The 18,913-nt window shown below is 38.5% G+C and overlaps 1 protein-coding gene across 4 annotated transcripts; it reads left to right on the forward strand.

Annotated features, from left to right (window-relative positions):
• The first annotated feature begins 12,202 nt into the window (after positions 1-12,202).
• On the forward strand, positions 12,203-18,686 carry LOC102075874 (uncharacterized). 4 transcript variants are annotated; one of them, XM_019346386.2, is made up of 6 exons: positions 12,203-12,330; positions 13,341-14,380; positions 14,762-14,917; positions 16,839-16,931; positions 17,566-17,698; positions 17,777-18,686. In XM_019346386.2, the coding sequence occupies exons 2-6, from the start codon at positions 14,276-14,278 to the stop codon at positions 17,878-17,880; spliced, it is 591 nt and encodes a 196-aa protein (XP_019201931.1). In that variant the 5' UTR covers positions 12,203-12,330; positions 13,341-14,275; the 3' UTR covers positions 17,881-18,686. The 4 variants fall into 4 exon arrangements, with proteins under 4 accessions (XP_019201931.1, XP_025755151.1, XP_019201930.1 ...); XM_025899366.1 differs by having other exon boundaries at positions 17,784-18,686; XM_019346385.2 differs by having other exon boundaries at positions 17,566-18,686.
• The last annotated feature ends 227 nt before the right edge of the window (positions 18,687-18,913 follow it).

The following is an 18,913-nucleotide window of genomic DNA, read 5'->3' on the forward strand; positions in this document are numbered from 1 at the left end:
TGTGGTGGCTATCGCGGAGCTTCCACAGATTCAGTAACATTAGCAAGTGGTGGAGGCCAGCGGGTGGATGAGAGAAAGTGGAGGCAAGAGGAGAGACCCAAAGCGGCCGCCCGTCCGAGTGTCAGGTGAACGGAATTTCAGGTAGGAAGTTATGACCTGCAGTCTATCTGGGTCAGATATAAACCAAGTTTAGGTGGAGTTTATTTTCGTTATGCTGACTTTTTCGTACTGGGTACTAGCTAGCATGACGGAGTTTCTATACAGCTGGGTGGGTGCTATGTTACTGATGTTGAACTTTATTTTGTTCATAAGATTAATTATTAGAGTTGCCAACCGTACCCTAAAAAACGGAATCGTCTCGTATACAGAGAAAACATTATGCCTTTCGTATTGAGGTGAAAAGGAACACAGTTTGTCCCAGACTTCAGCTACAATGAAAAAGACACAAAGCTGGAGTTATTCTGTCGTTACGCTGCACAGCTGTTTCTTCTTCTCTCATTCTCCCCCCTCCCTCTCCTGTTTCTACTTCAATCATGAAACTGATCAATGATCAGCTGATCGGCTTTTCTCTCTTGTTTGTTTATCACCCACTTCACGCCAGAAAGAGGAAACCAGCGGATGTCGCGTTAAACAACAGCAGCACGTTTAAGCTTGATCAGCTGTTGTTAGAATTTATTTAATATTAATTTCTAGTATCAGCTGTTGTTTGCTGGAGCCACAGCTGTAAAAGCTGCTGGTCATGATATGGTTTGGATATGTGATGAGAGGGAAACATGAAGATGAAACCAGGAGATGTCCTTACTGAATCATCAGAGCTGAACAGGTGATGGAGAAACAGGTTTACCTTTTAGGTGACATGAATGAGTTGAAGGGAAGTTATGAACTGTTTCTGAGAGACAAATAACACCAGGATCCTTTTCTAAGTAGCTGACAGCTGGTAACTGTGCAGGGGCCGATCTAGCAAAGTGATGCCAGGGGGCCAGGTAGGGCATTAACAGGGAAAGGGGGGCACAAAGAAATACTTTTCATTCTTATTCTCATTTAAAATGTCTAGCTTTTAATAAATAATTATCTGAGTCTTACAACAAACGATTGATAGATTGATACATATATACCATCAAGACAGTGTACATCACTGTCACAACAGTGTTTGTTTTCATTCAAAGGCTTTATGATTTTTCCTATAATGGTGGGCCTAGTCAAAATGCCCGGGTCAATTTTTTTGTCCCAGTCCAGCCCTGTATGCAGCTCATCTGCAGTCTGGTGTTACCTACATCTTCCTATTCAGAAGGCAGAATTTCTGAGTTCTGAGTACAATCAAAAGCACCACGACTGCAGTTTTTGTGTTGGAAGTAAAAAGCACATATGACGCTGTGACGTAGGCTAGAATCATGGCGGCAGTCGACGATGGTCTAGGCGTGGGATTTCTCTCGTGGAAGTATGCACATTATTTTTTCCTTTCTATTGGTAGGTGACACAGTGCACTTGTGGCAAGTAAGCAAGCTAGAAGGCTGGCAATCCTGCTGGGTATCCACTTAGGGAAGCAACACATTAACAAGAGAAGTCTGAGTAAAACCAAAGTTACTTTCCCTAGTAACTAGTTACTTTTAAAGTAACGAGTAACTTGAAGTAACTGAGTTACTTTTGATGGAAGTAACTAATAATGCAACTAAGTTACTAATTTAAAGTAACTTACCCAACACTGCCTGTGACCCTGATCTGTCATCAACAAAACACTTCCAACTTCCACTCATTGAATATTTTCGCTTTTTCGGACCATGTGTAAACTCTAGAGTTGGAATTAGTTAGAATTTTTTAGATATTTACATCAAAATGCTCAAAAGGCACCATTGATTGAGAGGTCCAGTTCCAGGAAACAGCTAGTATATCCACCTGTCACTCAAAGCAGCAGTAGGCCTTTTGTTAAGACTTAAGAATGACTGAGTTACATCAAAATGTGTACAGTTGTTTTGCTGAGAAAAAACACAAATGATGAAAAGCAAAACCATTTTTGTACTGCTTCATAAACCTGTTTATTTTGCTATAAATTGGGATGTTTTAACATAAGATTTTTGGGGAATTAAGTCATTTGTGGAGTTAGCCTCTAGTGTCCACCTAAGGAAATGCAAATGTTCAGACTTACACCGTGTCTTCATTTTTTAGCCCTGGAGTTTGACCCTTGATTTGTACACAGGCAAATTTGTAATATGTTAAAGTTTAAATTTGTATAATCTTTCTTTTAAATAGGCATTAGATATCCACACCACTTTCATAATGATGTCAACATATATATGTTTTAAAACCGATGATCTTTTTACTTAATATTAAAGCAGAAAATAATTAATAAAACCTGCGATTTGATAACCTTGTAAATAATGACAATGCATTCTCAGCTTGCGTCACAGCTGTTCTACTTACTGTAACAGGATTGATGATTACCAAAAACATTTTTTATGTTTTTTTTCTGCTTCACAAAGAAAGCAGAAGAAATAGTAAAAACACATTTACTTGTATTCCTGAAGAGAAAAATTAGTCCAGTGTGTCGGCTCAAACTGGTGCATAAAACATGACTTCACTTTGTTATTTGTCTGATGCATAGCTATGTCAGTTTTAGTTTTAAGCACGTTTTTGACAGATTTCTAATATTTTTGTGCCCTCTTGTTTTTATGACAGGTGATGTAATAACGTCTTTAAATCACTTGTAATCACGCAACAACATTTTTATTGACGATATTAGGGAAAAAAAATGAATTGGCATATTTGATTTCTCGGGACCAACTGCCCACTAGTGGAAACTGATTTTTAAAATTGATGTCTGAGGAAAGCAAGATGAAGTTCTTTACATATCTGAAAAATGGAAGACAAGAAAACAATGAACCTGAGCAAGAGAGAGAAAAACAAATGAAGAAATGAATGACAGGACAACAGAGCAGCAAAATCCTCACTTCCGTTGCTCACCTTATCTTTAGTCTAATATGAATAAAGTGGACAGATATTTGTATAGGAACCTGTGCAGTGTCATCAAGGATCATTAGTGATGAACTTAGGTTCTCTGGACTGACTGCGGTCAATGACAGCAGCACAATCTTCAGCTGACCAGTCAAAGAAAACTGAAATATCATGTATGCATTGTCCACTGTTCATTATTGTTTCCAAGAGATTTCTACTTATTTTAAGTTAAAACAATTACATGTCAGCAAAATTAAAGATTTTATAACACAACTGAGAGCTGTAGCAAAATTATGACTATACTGTGCATGTGTTTTTCCTTTGTATGACTAAGCACTAGTCATACATCACAAGAAGTCCCTTTTGTTCAGCATCATCACTGTAAAGAAGTCTGTAAATTTTTAATCAGAACGGTGGCAACACACATCTCCTGCAGGTCCCACAGGCCCCCCACGTGACATGAAAACTGTGTAATAATTATCCTGGACGGCAGTGAAATCATCAAATATGCACAAAGTTGGGTGATTTGGAAGAGTGGCATGGATGGAGAGGCAGAGAAGTAGAAAAGGAGTCAGTAGAGAAAAGAGAGGCTGAGGAAAAGCACGAATGAGGACAGGAGGTGAGAGGAAGAAAGGGTTGAGTGAAAGAAGAATCTATCGAAGAGGAATTATGTGAAAGTGGAGGAGAAGCAGATGAAAGAGGCACAGACTGAAAAGTAACCTTGAGATATTTTCAGAAATGTCTGTCGGACATTTTTCTGTGATGTCGTAAAAGATCTTCATCTGACCTGCACAAATTATCCACTTTTGCAGCAGGAGAGAAATGTTTCCATCCTCTCTACTGTGTTAATGTTAGTTCACATTTGCTCATCATTATTATTATTATTATTATTAATGTTGTAATATTATTTCATTATTGCTCCCAAAAGAGTTCGATTTATTTATTTCAATTCAATTTTATTTTTACAGCAAATCAAATCAAATCACAACAACGGTTGCTTCAAGGGACTTCATATTGTAAGGTAGACACTTTATGAAGGGAGCGCTCTTTAATCAAAGTTTAGCATCAATTAAACTTGGGGGTCAATTAAGTAGCAGTATCAGTTTCAAGTTCCAAGGAGGAGAAACAATAGGTTTCATCCAGGTCATGGAACACGGACCAGCTCTTTACCCACTCAAGGACATGCATGGGAGTTTGCCCAGCCAGTCTGCATGTGTTTTGTGGACTTGGAGAAGGCATTAGACCAGTGGTTCTTAACCTTGTTGGAGGTACCGAACCCCACCAGTTTCATATGCACATTCACTGAACCCCTCTTTAGTGAAAAATAAAATATGATTTTTTTTTTCAAATTCAAGACATAGATATGTTTTTTACTGGTGCACAAAATGAGCCGTGCATGTCACGGCGGAGGCTCTGCCAAACCCCTGAGACTGGCTCACCGAGCCCCTAGGGTTCGATCGAACCCGGGTTAAGAACCACTGCATTAGACCTTGGCCGTTTATCAATGCCCAAGTACGCGAGTACGTACTCGCGTTCTCGGTGAGTACGTACTCGCCGAGAACGCACGGGAGTACGTACCCGCCGAGAACGCGAGCACGGACTCGCGATATGTACAATTGGAACACCTGCGTACTTGATGATGTCACAGGTCCGGAGTTTTTACTGCCGTCCCCTCCTAATTGATGGCTCTTCCGGCGCCCCCCGTGTGCGGCAGCCTGTTACAGCAGCTCTGCTCATTCTGAGTTTCTTTCTTTCTTATCTTTTTCTTCTTGTAATTTTTTTTATAACTAACGTATTAGTAATTAGACTCTGCAACCATGTTCTACCAACAAATTTCCCACGTGTGGGACTAATAAAGGTTATCTTAATTTAACTGTGAGTAACATGTTATGAAGCTTAACTGTAATCACAGCCAAACCGGTTTACTCAGGAACAAATAAAACACTGAAATAAACCAAACATTAACATTTAGAAGTGATCTAAGTGACTCATATATCATTTTTAACCTCAGTAGTGAAACCTCTATTAATAAAAGTAGTGTACATGTACATATGTGTACATACCTTAATAAAAACAAGCAGGTGAGATGTTAGAACGCATTTATTTCTATTCTAGTGGACACTCAATACTATAGACAGCTGCTGGGGTTTCTTTAACCTGAGTAGTGAGAAGTGGTTTGAAAACGATGTGCCGGGAGTCCGCTGTTAAGTTTTGGATGAAATGCATTCTGGGATATATAGCTGTACCAAGTCCATACCGATGCATGCTCGATAAAACGGGCGGATCGAGAACACATCCGGGACTTTTTCGCGTTCTCGGCTTGATGCGTACTTCGAATTGGAACAGTACTTGGTCTCCGACTGATGACGTATCACGAGTACACGAGAACGCAAGTATGCACAAGTACGCATATTGATAAACGCCCATAGTCCCTTGGAGTATCTATGAGAGGTACTTCGAGGTGTAAATGGTAAATGGACTGATTCTTATATAGCGCTTTTCTACTCTCCCGGAGTACTCAAAGCGCTGTATACAACATGCCTCATTCACCCATTCATACAAGCACTTCTAAACACGTGCAAGTTTGCAACAAGTGCAAACTAAACTACATTCACACTCCGATGAACGCATCTTGTCCAAGGATATTTGGCATGCAGACTGGGGAAGCTAAGGATCGAACCACCAACCTTCCAATCAGTAGCTGATCTGCTCTACCACCTGAGCCACAGCCACCCCGAACGGGTGCCTAGTTCTTATACAACCATTGCAACTTATGCAAGAGCTTGCTTCGCATTGCCACAATAAGTCGGACTTGTTCCAGTGGGTTTTGGATTCGGCCAGGGCTGCTCTTTCTCACTGATTCTGACCATAATTTTTATGGACAGAATTTCTGGGCATATCCAATTGGCAGAAGGCTTCCACTTGGGTGGTCTCAGAATTTCGTCTCTGTTTTTCGCAGATGATGTGGTTCTGTTGGCTTCACCAGGTGATAGCCTGCACTGGAGTATTTCATAGCCAAATGTCAAGCAGTGGGAATGAGAATCAGCATCTCAGCCAGGAAAGGGTGGCATGCAATACATTTTCTTTTATATAAAGGTCATTTTTGTTGGTTTTTTGGGAGAACAGCTGTTACAAGTCACTCCCTAGCTATGTTTTCAGTAGAAAAACAATGTCCATGCTACCTAATGCCTCCCTGACGAATGCGCAAACAGAGCAAGTGAAGTGAAGGTTAGCAACGTTTTCCCGATTTCTTGTCAATGAGAAAGCTACATTAACATTACCAAATCCCTTTAGAGAGAGGTGAACCGTAGTGATAAGTGACTGAGAAATTACCTCTTCCCAATGAGCAAACCTACAACTAGTGGCTATACATTGCTGTGGGTTACTGTCAGTGTTTGTATTGATAACATATAGGCATATATGGGAATGATATTTGGGGATTCTAAATATCATGTTACTTTGGACCACTGACTTTACTTTTACAATTCACATCTGCCAATTCAGTTTAATTCAGTTTTATTTATATGGCTCCAAATCGCCAACACTGGTTGCCTCAAAGTGCTTTTTATTGTGAGGTAAAAACCCTATAATAATACAAAGAAAAAAATTATGTTAAATACATTAAAATGGATTGAACAGAGCACATAACAAAAGCTTGCAGTTTGCAATTTGTTTTACAGCCTTACAAAAGAAAACAAAATTAATGTATATAAAATACAATACTGTTCCCTTAAAAGTAAACACTACCCCAGAGTGAGCAGCCTTGTGTAAGGTTTGCACTCTTGGAGTGCTTCTTGTTTATAATGGAGCAACAAGCTAGGCCAGAGGCTGCGGTTTGGGGAAGGCCTCACTGAGGATTGGCAATAGCTCCTGGGCCTGGCAGATCCCCTGAAGCCTTTGAGAGAGGTTGGATGCGGTCCAAAAGGACCTCCTATGTCCCAATCCTAACCTCTTTTCCTTGACCACAATAAAAAAAATGTCATCAAAGTCAAGGAAAAGGATGATCCAGTGTATCCTATACTAAAGGAAGCACTGAAGCTCCTTTCCCTGGAGCAGCTGTTAGTATGGCTGCCACACAGATACTTCCGGGTCATGTCTCTCAGTCAGGAATCAGACACAATCACGAGCAATATCCTAAATTACATGATCTTGATTAGTTTTTTTGCACAGTTATTTCTCAAAGAAAGCCTGTTCTTAAGCACAGTGCGTTTCTTTTTGTTTGGAGTGTGCAAGGGCATCAGCGAACAGTCCTGATCACCAAAAGCAAACACTTCTCCTGTTGAAAATATCAACAGCAGGTAATTGATGGGACAGTGGTTTCATCGCAGCCTTCTGGGTAACATGCCACCCTTTGTTTCATGGAAAATTAAACAGCAGTGCTGATGAATGCATTTATGGAAAGGGATGAATTCAGCACATCCAAGCTATTTAAACAAAATAGGATGACAAACATGCACATAATTAACACAGACAGATGTCTGCAGGCGGACAAGGCAAACACAACATGAAAACGCATGAGGATGGAGAGTTGAAAGTACTGTAAGGAACAAGTTTGGGATAGGATGGAGGAAGAAAGCTGAATGACAGAAAGGAGGCAGCAAGGAAATTGAGCGCAGAATGGAGAGAAGAGCTAAGGTGGAAAGGGAGCGAGAAGCACTGAAGAGAAGGTGAAGAGAGTTACTGTAATACTGAGTTCTACAGCTTCCCAGACATGTAGACAAATAAACAGCAGAAGAAGACAGTGATGGCTTTAGGTTACCGACACTAAATGTGTGTGTATACTAATCTTCATAAAACCTGTGGCTTTGACAAAGTGGAACACTTTGAACACAGACTCCACACTGAGAGAGTGTATTTGTGTTGACATAAGGTCTCTGCTGATTGTGGTCTTGAGGGACAAGTGAAAATAATGCATGTTTAGTGTGTAAGGTTGTGCAGATTACAAAGAACATGCCTCCATTCTTCCCTGTAAAATACATGCTATTAAGGACTATAAAAGGTAATATGTGTATGCGCTCATGGAAAATAACAGCAGAGAATCAAATTTGACCCAGCTGTGGCTTTAATGTTTGTCTTTATGAAGACAGGTAATAGATTGCTAGATAGTGAAGGTACACAACAACCTGTGCTTGTTTTGCTTTTGTTTTTTGTTTTTTTGTTGTTGTTGTTTTTTGTTTTTTTTTGATTGAGTGCCTTTTAGACTGTACAGGTCTGCGCGTACCTCAATGGATATGCCTCCTCAAACCATACCTGAGCCAACAATTAAACCTGTCATGCTAAACAAGGCAGCACAACGTTCTCCACTGCTTCTCCAGACCCTTTCATGTCTGTCACATGTGCTCAGAGGGAACCTGGCAGTTCTGATATTCTATGGCAAATGCCAATCAGGCTCCATGGTGCAAGGCAGTGAGCACAAGACCCACCAGAGGATGTTGGAGCCCTCAGGCCACCCTCATGAAGTCTATTTGCTTTAAATGGAGGTAATTTTGTACCTCTGGCAGTGCTCATCCTGTTTCCTCGATCGTGGGTTGATCGTGGCTCAAGAGTTGGCAGTTCGTTTTGTAATCGAAAGGTTAGCCGGTTCGAGCCCCGGCTCCGACAGACTCGGTCGTTGTGTCCTTGGGACACTTCACCCGTTGCCTACTGGTGGTGGTCAGAGGGCCTCGGTGGCGCCAGTGTCCGGCAGCCTCGCCTCTGTCAGTGCGCCCCGGGGCAGCTGTTGCTACAATGTAGCTTGCCATCTCCAGTGTATGAATGGGTGGATGTGATTGGGGTCCATAGGGACTAAGTAAAGCGCTATACAAATACAGGCCATTTACCATCCTCCTCGCACAAAACAGCAGGTACCAGTCCTGCTGATGAGTTAAGGACCTTCTACAGCCCTGTCCAGCTCTGCTAGAGTAACTGCATGTCTCCTGGAGTCTACTCCATGCTCTTGAGACTGTGCTGGGAGACACAGCAAACCCTCTACCAGTATTGACACTGACGCTAGCAGAATGCAACACTTGTGAGAAAACACTCAGAAAAGATGATGAGGGGAAAAAGTCAGCATCCTCCACCTGTAAAACCATTCCTGTTTTGGGGGTTGTCTCATTGCTGCTTCCCCTACTGCACCTGTTGTTAATTTCATTTACACCACAGCAGCAGAAACTGATTAAAACCCTCCTCTGATACATAACTGACCAGATCAATATGCTAAAAGGATAAATGATTTGATGCTATCCTCTGATTAAACAGTTTTTCTGTAATTTATATGAGCATACCATAAAGATCTTGAACATCGCAACGTTGGGGGTGTCAGTGAATCAATTTCAATGCATTTTTTGTGTGACAGAACAGCGATTAGTACTATTCAGTATACACTACACTCACTGTGGTGTCATTTGGTTTGGAGGTTCCGTGTCTCATTATGGCTATAAGGACAAGTCCAGCTGTTGAAAAAGAGAGTACAGATGACTAGATCTGGGTCAGAAATGTCAGATGGCACACATCAAAATGACTTTGCACGGTCCTCAGTACCCGATCTGCAGTAGTTTCACCTGCAGGGGATATGCAAACAGCAGTTTTGATTGCTCATACCCTTCTTCTACACTTTTCCAAAGTAGAGGCTGGTTGTGTTTAAGGCAAACATGTGAAGCCACCCACAACTAGGCTTTCTGCCATCAAAGGTAAACCAGACCTAATTGGTCTAACATCAAATGAGGGTAATTTTTAATTTTAAAAACAAAGTAAATTAAACAAACCTCTTGTTAATACTTGACATAGATTATGGAATTAAGTGCTTTAGTTAAATTTTATACTGTTGGAGCTTTAGATAGCATAAATTATGAGTTATTGTAAAGTGTCACAATCAATATCAATGTACTGATCACATGACTATGAGTGCCAGTATATTCCCTGTATTTGAATCCTCTTCATTACTACTCTTCATTACTTATTATGGCAGATGGCAGGACTTCTTTATGAAGGTTACTGTAAAATGCACTCCTGTCCTCTCTTCTCAGATTGTTGCACAACTGTGCAGAGATAGAAGAAAGCTTTTCCTTTAAGGCTTGCTGCACCCTCATTCTTGGTACAGCTTCATGTTTTAGTTTCATTTTTAAAGTTACCATGGTGCTGTTTACTGACTGTAATGTCAGTGAGTAAGCGGTTTGAATTTGCCACCCTTTATGTCAATACATCAGAAGTCTTTGGTGTAGTAAAGAAAATATGGACAAGAAAAATATTTATTTAACTAGTTTTATTTTTTCACACCATTCTAAATACAATCATTTCCATTTTTTAAATTAACAATTATGGGAAGGGCAGGCTATCACTGGAGTGTGGCCCCACACGTCACCAAATGAGTCAAGATGGGTGAAAACCTCTTAGGTGTGAAGCGTAGCGTTCGTAGCACATGAATGATGTGCTCCAAAAGGAAAAAGTCAAAGACTGGGAAGTCTAAGGTTTTAAAATAAAGACAGTAGGTATGCTGGAGCTTAAAGAGCAAGCAGCAAAATAACTGAGCAAGGCATGTTTGCTTAGCCAAACCGAGATGAGTGGAAGTGAAGGTTTCCTTGATAAGGAATTTATTTAAAGGTTTAGAGCAGATAAGATGCTAAAGGTTTCAGTCCCTTTACAGACAGTTTGTACAACAAGGAACTGCTACTCCATCAAGCTAAAGGTGAGGACCAGTAGCACTGTTCTTTGGGATAGTGTTGATTTCAAGTCCAAGCTCATTACCTCTGTAGAATTACACAATTTTTGGAGGGGTTTAGAGCTACAGGCAGAGAAGACGAGGTAAGCGACTTGCAGTTGGCGTGTAGTGCACTTTGCTCACAAGCAAATTGCAATTAAAAGTTATTAGTGAGATTCCAATTTGTCATGCCTGCAGGGGTTAGCTGAGGAATTCAGGGTATATAGTTAAGTTGTGTTTTTTTTGTTGTCAGAGTATTGAAATGTGGATTTTGGTTTGCTGCGTTAACATTGAAAGATTGAAAGAGATCTGTTGCATTTATTGACTTGTACAATCACCAAATGACACACAGCTGCAAGCCAAATGGGAAATTCAGTAAGGCTGTACAAGGTTCCCCAATGAGTAGAATAAGCACAACAAGCATAATTGGCAGCATGCTCAGGATGCAGCTTAGCCAGAAGGTTCTACACATGGAAAGCACATGCTAACTCTGTTTGTCCTGCTGTGCTACCCAAAGATATCAGCAAATGAACCACTTCTTAAATTCTTCTGGGAAGATTACTAAACCTTTGGGAATCAAGAGCACTGGGAGGTAGAAGTGATTGTATGGCACTGATTACCACCTGATGGAGTTAGCCAATAGAACAGAAAGCAGGGCATGGAGCTAAGACCTGCCTTTTGTTCACTCATGCCATTTCCACCTTAATCCAAATACAAGACAGAGGCACTGGAATTTAGTTTGCAATGCTCACAGCATTTAAAGATATTCATTTGTTTTTACAGAAATATAAAAAGAAAATCTTGGGAAATACACTTGCACCATAAAAGCACACATAAAAATATATAAGTATCTAAATATATGTACCACAAATTTACCTTTCATATTAATTCACCTTTACATCATCATGGTCTGCCATCTTTTTTTCCCATCTTTAGTAATTGTAGACTTAACTTGAAAATCCAAACTCATAAAGCAAGCTTTAGTTTTTTAGTTCTTAAAGAAATACCATGATGATGATAATAAGAGCAGAACACAACATCTTCCTCTGAGAGAGACAGAAGCAGGCAAAGTGAAGTGAATGAGGAATGTGAACACCGAGGAAGAAGAAGGGATGGTCAGAGACAGAAGGTCAGACAAAAACTAAAGTAAATAAAGCTGAGGAGAAGACAACAGTGATAATATATTTTAATGCTAAAAGTTGCCATATAAAAGCTTTGTTCTGCTTTAAATGTAGGTCATTTATTCCTACTATCTTACATAGCCTAGCTTTCCTGAAATGAGATATGTGAGGCACATCTATTTAAATAGGCTGACATATTGTACATTAGGAAGAACATGGGCTGGAGATTGAAAAACACTTGTGACTTTATGACTGGAGACTTAATGGAACTGTTTAGCTGTTCTTAAGACTACACTCTTCACTCAAAAAAGTGAAATTGGGTGGTTATTGCATTTACAAGTCTCTAACATGTGATTTGAACAAAATTAATTTGTGTTTCCAAGGTGAACGTAATTAAATCATATATGATCTGCATGAAATTTATCAATTTAGCACCTCTTAAATTTATTCTTGTTGATATGACATGATAAAATCTAACAAGAGTGGTTAGCTGCCTTAAAGACTCGCGATATCACAAGATCACACGTGATTTTAACCACAGGAGACAGGAAAGCGCATGGTTTGCTTCGCGGTCATCTTGGAAAGGTAAGAGTGAATCTGTCTTCATCCATCCAGATGAAAATACTTTTTGCGTAAAGATATCATTAGTTTGTCTATTCTTTTCAGTGATATTTATTCACATTTGTTTTTTTGTTTTTTGTTTTTTTAAAATCTGTCTGTTTATGCCATTTGTGCTAGCTAGCACGTTAGTACAACAATATAGCACAATGTCAAGCTAGCACAAGTATAAAAGCCTAATATGAAAGACATAGCTACTTCAAATGTAGATATTGTTTATAACTTAACCTCTGCAAATAAGCTAGTTGGGCTCTACCACAGAAACTGTTGTGATAAATACACATTTTATGTATTTTATGTATGGGTTGTTGAAATGTGTAAGTTTGTAAGTTGCAACTATTGCACAGTAGTTTCCTTAACAATTGATATATGTTTTTAGTACACTGAGGAGGAAAGACCAAACATGAACAGATATTTTTTTCTGTTTTTAAATTTTTTTGAAATAAAATATTTGTCTACTTAATAAACTTAGAGACTTGCAGTGTGGACAAGCTCTATAATCTAAATATTTTTATTGCTAAAGTACAATTAATGTTGTTATGCATTTAATTTTCAATATATTATCTTGCAGAACTAGAAATAAATGGTAAAGCAAATTCTTATTAAGATGCCAAGTTACAATTATTTATTTTAATTCCTGAAGAGAATGTTATGCTTTATTAATTTTACTCCTGAGAGAATTCCAGTTTAAATTTGATTATAAAAATGTGAATAATTCATTTTGAAATTCTTCATTCCTGTTCAACATGGTAAAATGTTGAACTCACTGAAAAGGAAAGAGTCCAAATTACAGGAATTAACTCATTTTTATGACAGGCAGTCTAATAAATCTAAAATGTATTGAAAATTAATGTGGCATTATTTTATTTACATCAATTTTAATGGACATAGCCTGCCACACCTTTATCGAATTGCTTTGTTGAAATCAGATTTACCCTTGTTGAAACGGTTAACGTTGTCTTAATTTCCTCTTTTAGGCTGTTGTGAAATGGCTGCAATGGTGAAACTCAGAATCATTTTCTCCGAAAATGATTCCCGGAGATTGATCCTTCCAAATGGGATGCCAGAGTCTGTCAGTGAGCTAGTTCAGCAGATAAAGGGACAGTGTGGAGTTAATGGGGACTTCAGGCTTCAGTTCATGGATGCAGAATTTGGGAATGAATTCACCAACTTGGAGTCAATGTCGGACATCCAGGACAAAAGTACCATCAAGGTCATCTTTAGCTCAGTTGCACCTGTCGAGCCTGGTGAGCCACTGCTCCCTCTTTACTCATCTGCTGCCACTTCCCGCACTCTAGATGACTCCTCATCCCTTTCATCTCCTGGGAACTCATTTGATACAGACATATTGTCTTCTCCTGAATCTACGTCCTCAAGAGCCACTGCATAGCCCGATGTCTTCCCCATTCCCCGGTTCTCTTATGATACTCAACTACAGCTGGACAGGGCCAATGCTACTTTCAAAGAAACTGGAGCTTTGTTGAATCCTGATCATAAAATTAAGTCTGCCATTCTTGATGGTTTAGCTGAAACAATTGTTCAGTACAAGGTCTACCTCTCTGACAGGGAGTTTGATGAGGTCGCAGAAGCTCTTGTAACAACCCATCCATGTTTGAAAGAGCCTGGTTCAGTCACTGGATATGGCGGATGGAAAACAAGCTTGAAGTATAAACTTGCTAACTACCGAACTAAGCTTAGACGGCTTGGATGCCCTGAAGTTACTGTGAATTCCTTAAAACATAAACCTGATGGCAAATGTACTCCTGCGTATGGCGTGAAGAAGCCAAAAAAAGCTGAAGTGAATTACTGCCCCACTTATCCAGCTGGTGAAACTGCAGAGACACTAGAAGAAATCAGAGTGGACCTCCTGTCAGAAGTTAAGAAAAAAAACAATGACCATAGGGTGGCTGCAATGATGGAGAAGACCTTGGCTCTCAGAAGGCAAGAGGTGATACGTGAAGCACCGATGATCGCTGATTTCAAAATGAGGTGGCCAGCTCTCTTCCATGTGTGTGAGGTAATTGAATGGGTTTAACAAAACAGCAATATTTTGCTTCCATTGGATTATTATATAAAAGTAACTTGTGACCACATGGGATTTACTGAAGGTCAGCTAAAGCAGCCTGTGTTAGCTTAGTTACAAATATGAATGCAGGAACCTAATATACAAGAAATTAATGGATTATGCATTGACATGTATTGAACAGACTTGACTCACTTTTAAGTGGACTGAATAATGACAACACAATCCTCTGTTAATTATTTGTGGTTGTATTTTCCTTTGTTAAGTATCCTGGGGTTTTTTTGAAAGGTGCTGTGTAAATCTCAGTTATAAATGTATTCTTATTATTAGTCAAACTGAGTTTTGTCTGTTGGATTATTATTCTGCCTTTTGCAGGTGAGTGCAGAATTCAAGAGGATTACAACAATCCATTTGCAGTCCAAGTTCTTCTCCCAGCTGGATAGTTATTCGGCAAACCTTATGAAGATATATGCCAAGAAGGGTGGAATACAAGGGCGAAAAATTAAGACCATCATGGCACCTGCAACCCAGGTATGACAAGATATATTTATACAAGCCCAATTGAAGAAAGTTTGGATATTGTGTAAAGTGTAACTAAAACCAGAATGCAGTGATTTGCATTTCAAAACCATCTTTTACTTACAAATAAACATAGAAATAGAGTTAGAAACATTTGTAAATGTTTTTGTACTTGATTCTAATCTGCTAATTTTTATTCTGCTTGAACTGCAGCTGAAAACTAATCAGTTAAATTTGTAATTCACCTAAAATATCTGTTCAGTGACATTGATTTCACTTTGATATGGAGACAAGCTAATGTGATTTCCATGTCTCCTTTATCAGGCTGCGGGATGGTAAGTTTAGTGTTTAAGTGAGTCCAGTTTAAATTTTCAGACTCTAATGTGCTGATATCACCTTACAAATAAACAACAGCACTTTAAGCAAATAATTTACTGGAACTACAATGTTTATTTTACTGCTCTGTTTATTAAAACATCAGATTCAACATTTGCTGCACCATTCATCACTAGTCCCTAAACAGCATGGGTGTTTTTTACTGTTATATTTTAGTCTTCTTTATAGATTGTTAATCCCTATCTGATAACGTCCCTAGAGTACACTTATAGGGATTATTTCATGGAAGAAGAGTCATATGACCCGTGAAACGCTCCTTTAGATTGGTTAGATATTGCTAACACCACCCTTTTTATGGAAACGAGCCGGGGAAATCCTAGGTTAAGTTAATGAGTTAATAACCAACTTCGTGTGAGTGCACATCCTGATCACCAGTGTTAATCCAGATAAGGGAAAGATACCCTGGGTATGTTGAACTCGCTTCATAGTATAGGCCTCTGTTGCTCGACTTTTGGGAGAAGAATGTCATCTCATTCTTGTCTGATACACAATTCTAGCTGCTCTACAGAGGCCTATACTAGGAAATGGGTTCAACAGCGAGTTTGAGAGTAAATACATTAGAAAAAGAATGCAAACATAGGCTTAAACTACATACAAATTTGATATGAGGACAGCATGTACAGCAGCGGTCCCCAACCCATTTTTGCTCCACGGACCGGTTTATGTCTGACAATATATTCACGGACCAGCCCTTAAGGTGTCACAAATAAATAAAACTAGTACCAGTACCAAAAAAAAGATAATTTATTCATAACACACAGAGAAAGCTAAAAACCGATAAAAACTCTCAGCCTGGGGTCCTCTTTTGTCATTTTTTTTTTTCATTTTATCACGTGCCAAATGTTATGGGGTCTGGAGAGCTGGCAGGCCTGTTCATCAAATTCAAGATGAGCTAATATTTTTCTTAAAAATTTTCAAATTTTCCCAGATTAAAAATTTAATATGTTCATTTGTAAGTGACATGTAGTTTTGAGACTAGGAAGTCATTGCATTCTGATTGTATGTACATTTACACATCATCCAAACTTTCTTGAATTGGGGATGGTATGGCATGATTAAATTCATAGACAAAGTAATAAATAATATTACAATGACAGATTTGTCTAAAATGCGTAAAGACTATTCCAAAGGGGTAAAGATTGCAAAACAATAGCCTCTAAATTTCTCACAAAACGTTCTTTAACCCCACTGCTAGGTTGTTGAAATGGATTTCCATATATATGTGTGTGTGTGTGTGTATATATCTGTGTATATATGTGTATATGTGTATATGTATATATGTGTGTATATATGTGTATATATATATGTATATGTATATATGTGTGTATATATATATATATATATATATATATATATATATATATATATATATATATATATATGTGTATATGTATATATACACACACATACACACACACACACATATGTGTGTGTGTGTGTGTGTGTGTGTGTATGTATATGTATGTATATATGTATGTGTGGAGAGTGAGAGAGAGTATATTTGTGTAATTTATGTATTTTTCCTCTGTGTATTAAGACTGCTGCTGTTGAAGTCAGAAGAGAATGCATCCTCAAAGGTCTTTGCGTGTACCTGAATGAAGATCCAGAGAAGCTGGTGAAGGATTACCTGGTATGTTAATTTGCATTTATCCTTATATAAGGAGATGATCAAAGATAGGCTCAAACTACATATAAAAAGCTACATACAAGAAGTTTGTGGCTTTAAAAATTACCTTTTAAAAATAGGAAAAGGAAGGGCTTTATTTTTCTCACTAGATACTGCACGCACCATTCTTGAGTGTTTTATACTAACCTCATAAAATAATAGCATCACAGAACTAATATCATATAATGATTCACCCATTCACGCACACATTCATACAAGTATTTCTATGTAGCATTCACACTTTGATGGATGTATCAGGAGCAACTTGGGGTTCATCAAAACTTTCCCCAAGTTTTGGAAACTTGGGGTTCAGTATCTTACCCATGGTTAGTTCTGGTATTCAGACTGGAGAACCCGAGGATTAATCCAGTACACGACTTTCTCTACCTCCTGAGCCACAGCCACCCCTATCACATCTCAATATTTTAAAAGACAGGACTTTGTTGAGGTATTGAATTAGATTGTCTTGAGTCAGAAAAAATATCAGGCAGTCATTTTTGATTACATTTACATTATTATAAAGTTTGAATGAATAAAGCTTTTAGGTATTTTACATTAATTATCTCTCTCTCTCTTCTTTTTTTTTTAATTGTCACAGGACGTTGATAAAAGCATCGCCACTGCCATAGCAGAGACAGTCTTTGGAATCTGTGTCATTCGATCAGAGGGTGCGGAGCCTGGCGATGACCCTCAGGATGTTATGATTGTTCTAGAGGGGGTGGAAGTGATGGGTGAGTTGGGCAATGTAGCTTTTGCAGTGGCAATGTTGCTTGGTCTGGTCTACTCACTAAACCTGAGCTACCCTCCAGAACTCAGGTACACCTTTGAGGTTCTGCAGAAGATTCTTATGGAGTTGGATGCACACAAACTATCCAACAAAGTACAGGTTCTCAAAACTCTTCTTTCTCGTTGAGAAATGTTGCCAATACAACAGCTACACCATGTATCTGGAACATGAACCAGAAAGAACTGCAGACAGATGATACCATGCATTTTTTATTCATTTTGAGATATACAAAATTGGTGATATTTGTTTTTTTGAAAGTGCATCTCTTTGACCTTCAAAATCACTTGATTCAGCCGTTCATTGTGGTTAAAAAATGGTTTGAACAGGTTAAGTTGCCACCATGTCCACTACTTTTTTGTTTTTCTGTGATATAACTTGCATTACATGTATTCTTCACACGTTATATGAAATTTGCTATAAATCCAATAAATTGGAGAAAACAAAAAGATCTGTATGACAATTTTTTTTTATTTAAGTTTTAGATATTGTAATAGTGCAATGCATGTTATCCAGACTCTAGACTTTGTTAAATACTCCAAAAAAATTTCTCTTTAAATGAACTTAAAATAATCATGGAAAGAATTTCCACATTATTAAATGGCTTTCTATTAGCATTAAACACTTGTGTTGGATTAACATAATTTGTATGAGTTGGTTCAACTCAGTTAACTTAAGTTGGAACCAAATTCAGTACATTAGTTGGAGAAAACCTACTGAATTGAGTTGGAACAAAACCCTTAAAGTTGGATCAACACTATTATCTTATATTGGATTCAAATGCAGTAAATACGTTGATTCATCAATCATTAATTAAGTTGGTCCAACTTGAGTACATTAAGTTGGAATTACAGAATTGCATAATGCTAAAATAAAGCAATTCAATCACGTGGAAATTCTTTCCATGATTTTTTTATGTTCATTTAAAGAGTTATTTTTTTGAGTGTTCTGGAAAGAGACCTCTAATGTTCTGCCTGGAATCTGCTGGAGTCACTCTTCTACTTTTGGGGTATAGCTCCTAATGCTCCTGTTACCACTGGGACTACCTTGGACTTTACCTTCCACATCAGCTTCAATTGTTCCTTCAGCTCCTGGTACTTCTCAGTTTTCTCTTGCTCCTTTTTCCAGATGTTTCTGTCCACTGGGATTGCCACATCTGTCA

This window comes from Oreochromis niloticus, linkage group LG17 (genome assembly GCF_001858045.2).
Source record: "Oreochromis niloticus isolate F11D_XX linkage group LG17, O_niloticus_UMD_NMBU, whole genome shotgun sequence".
Lineage (NCBI taxonomy): Eukaryota > Metazoa > Chordata > Actinopteri > Cichliformes > Cichlidae > Oreochromis > Oreochromis niloticus.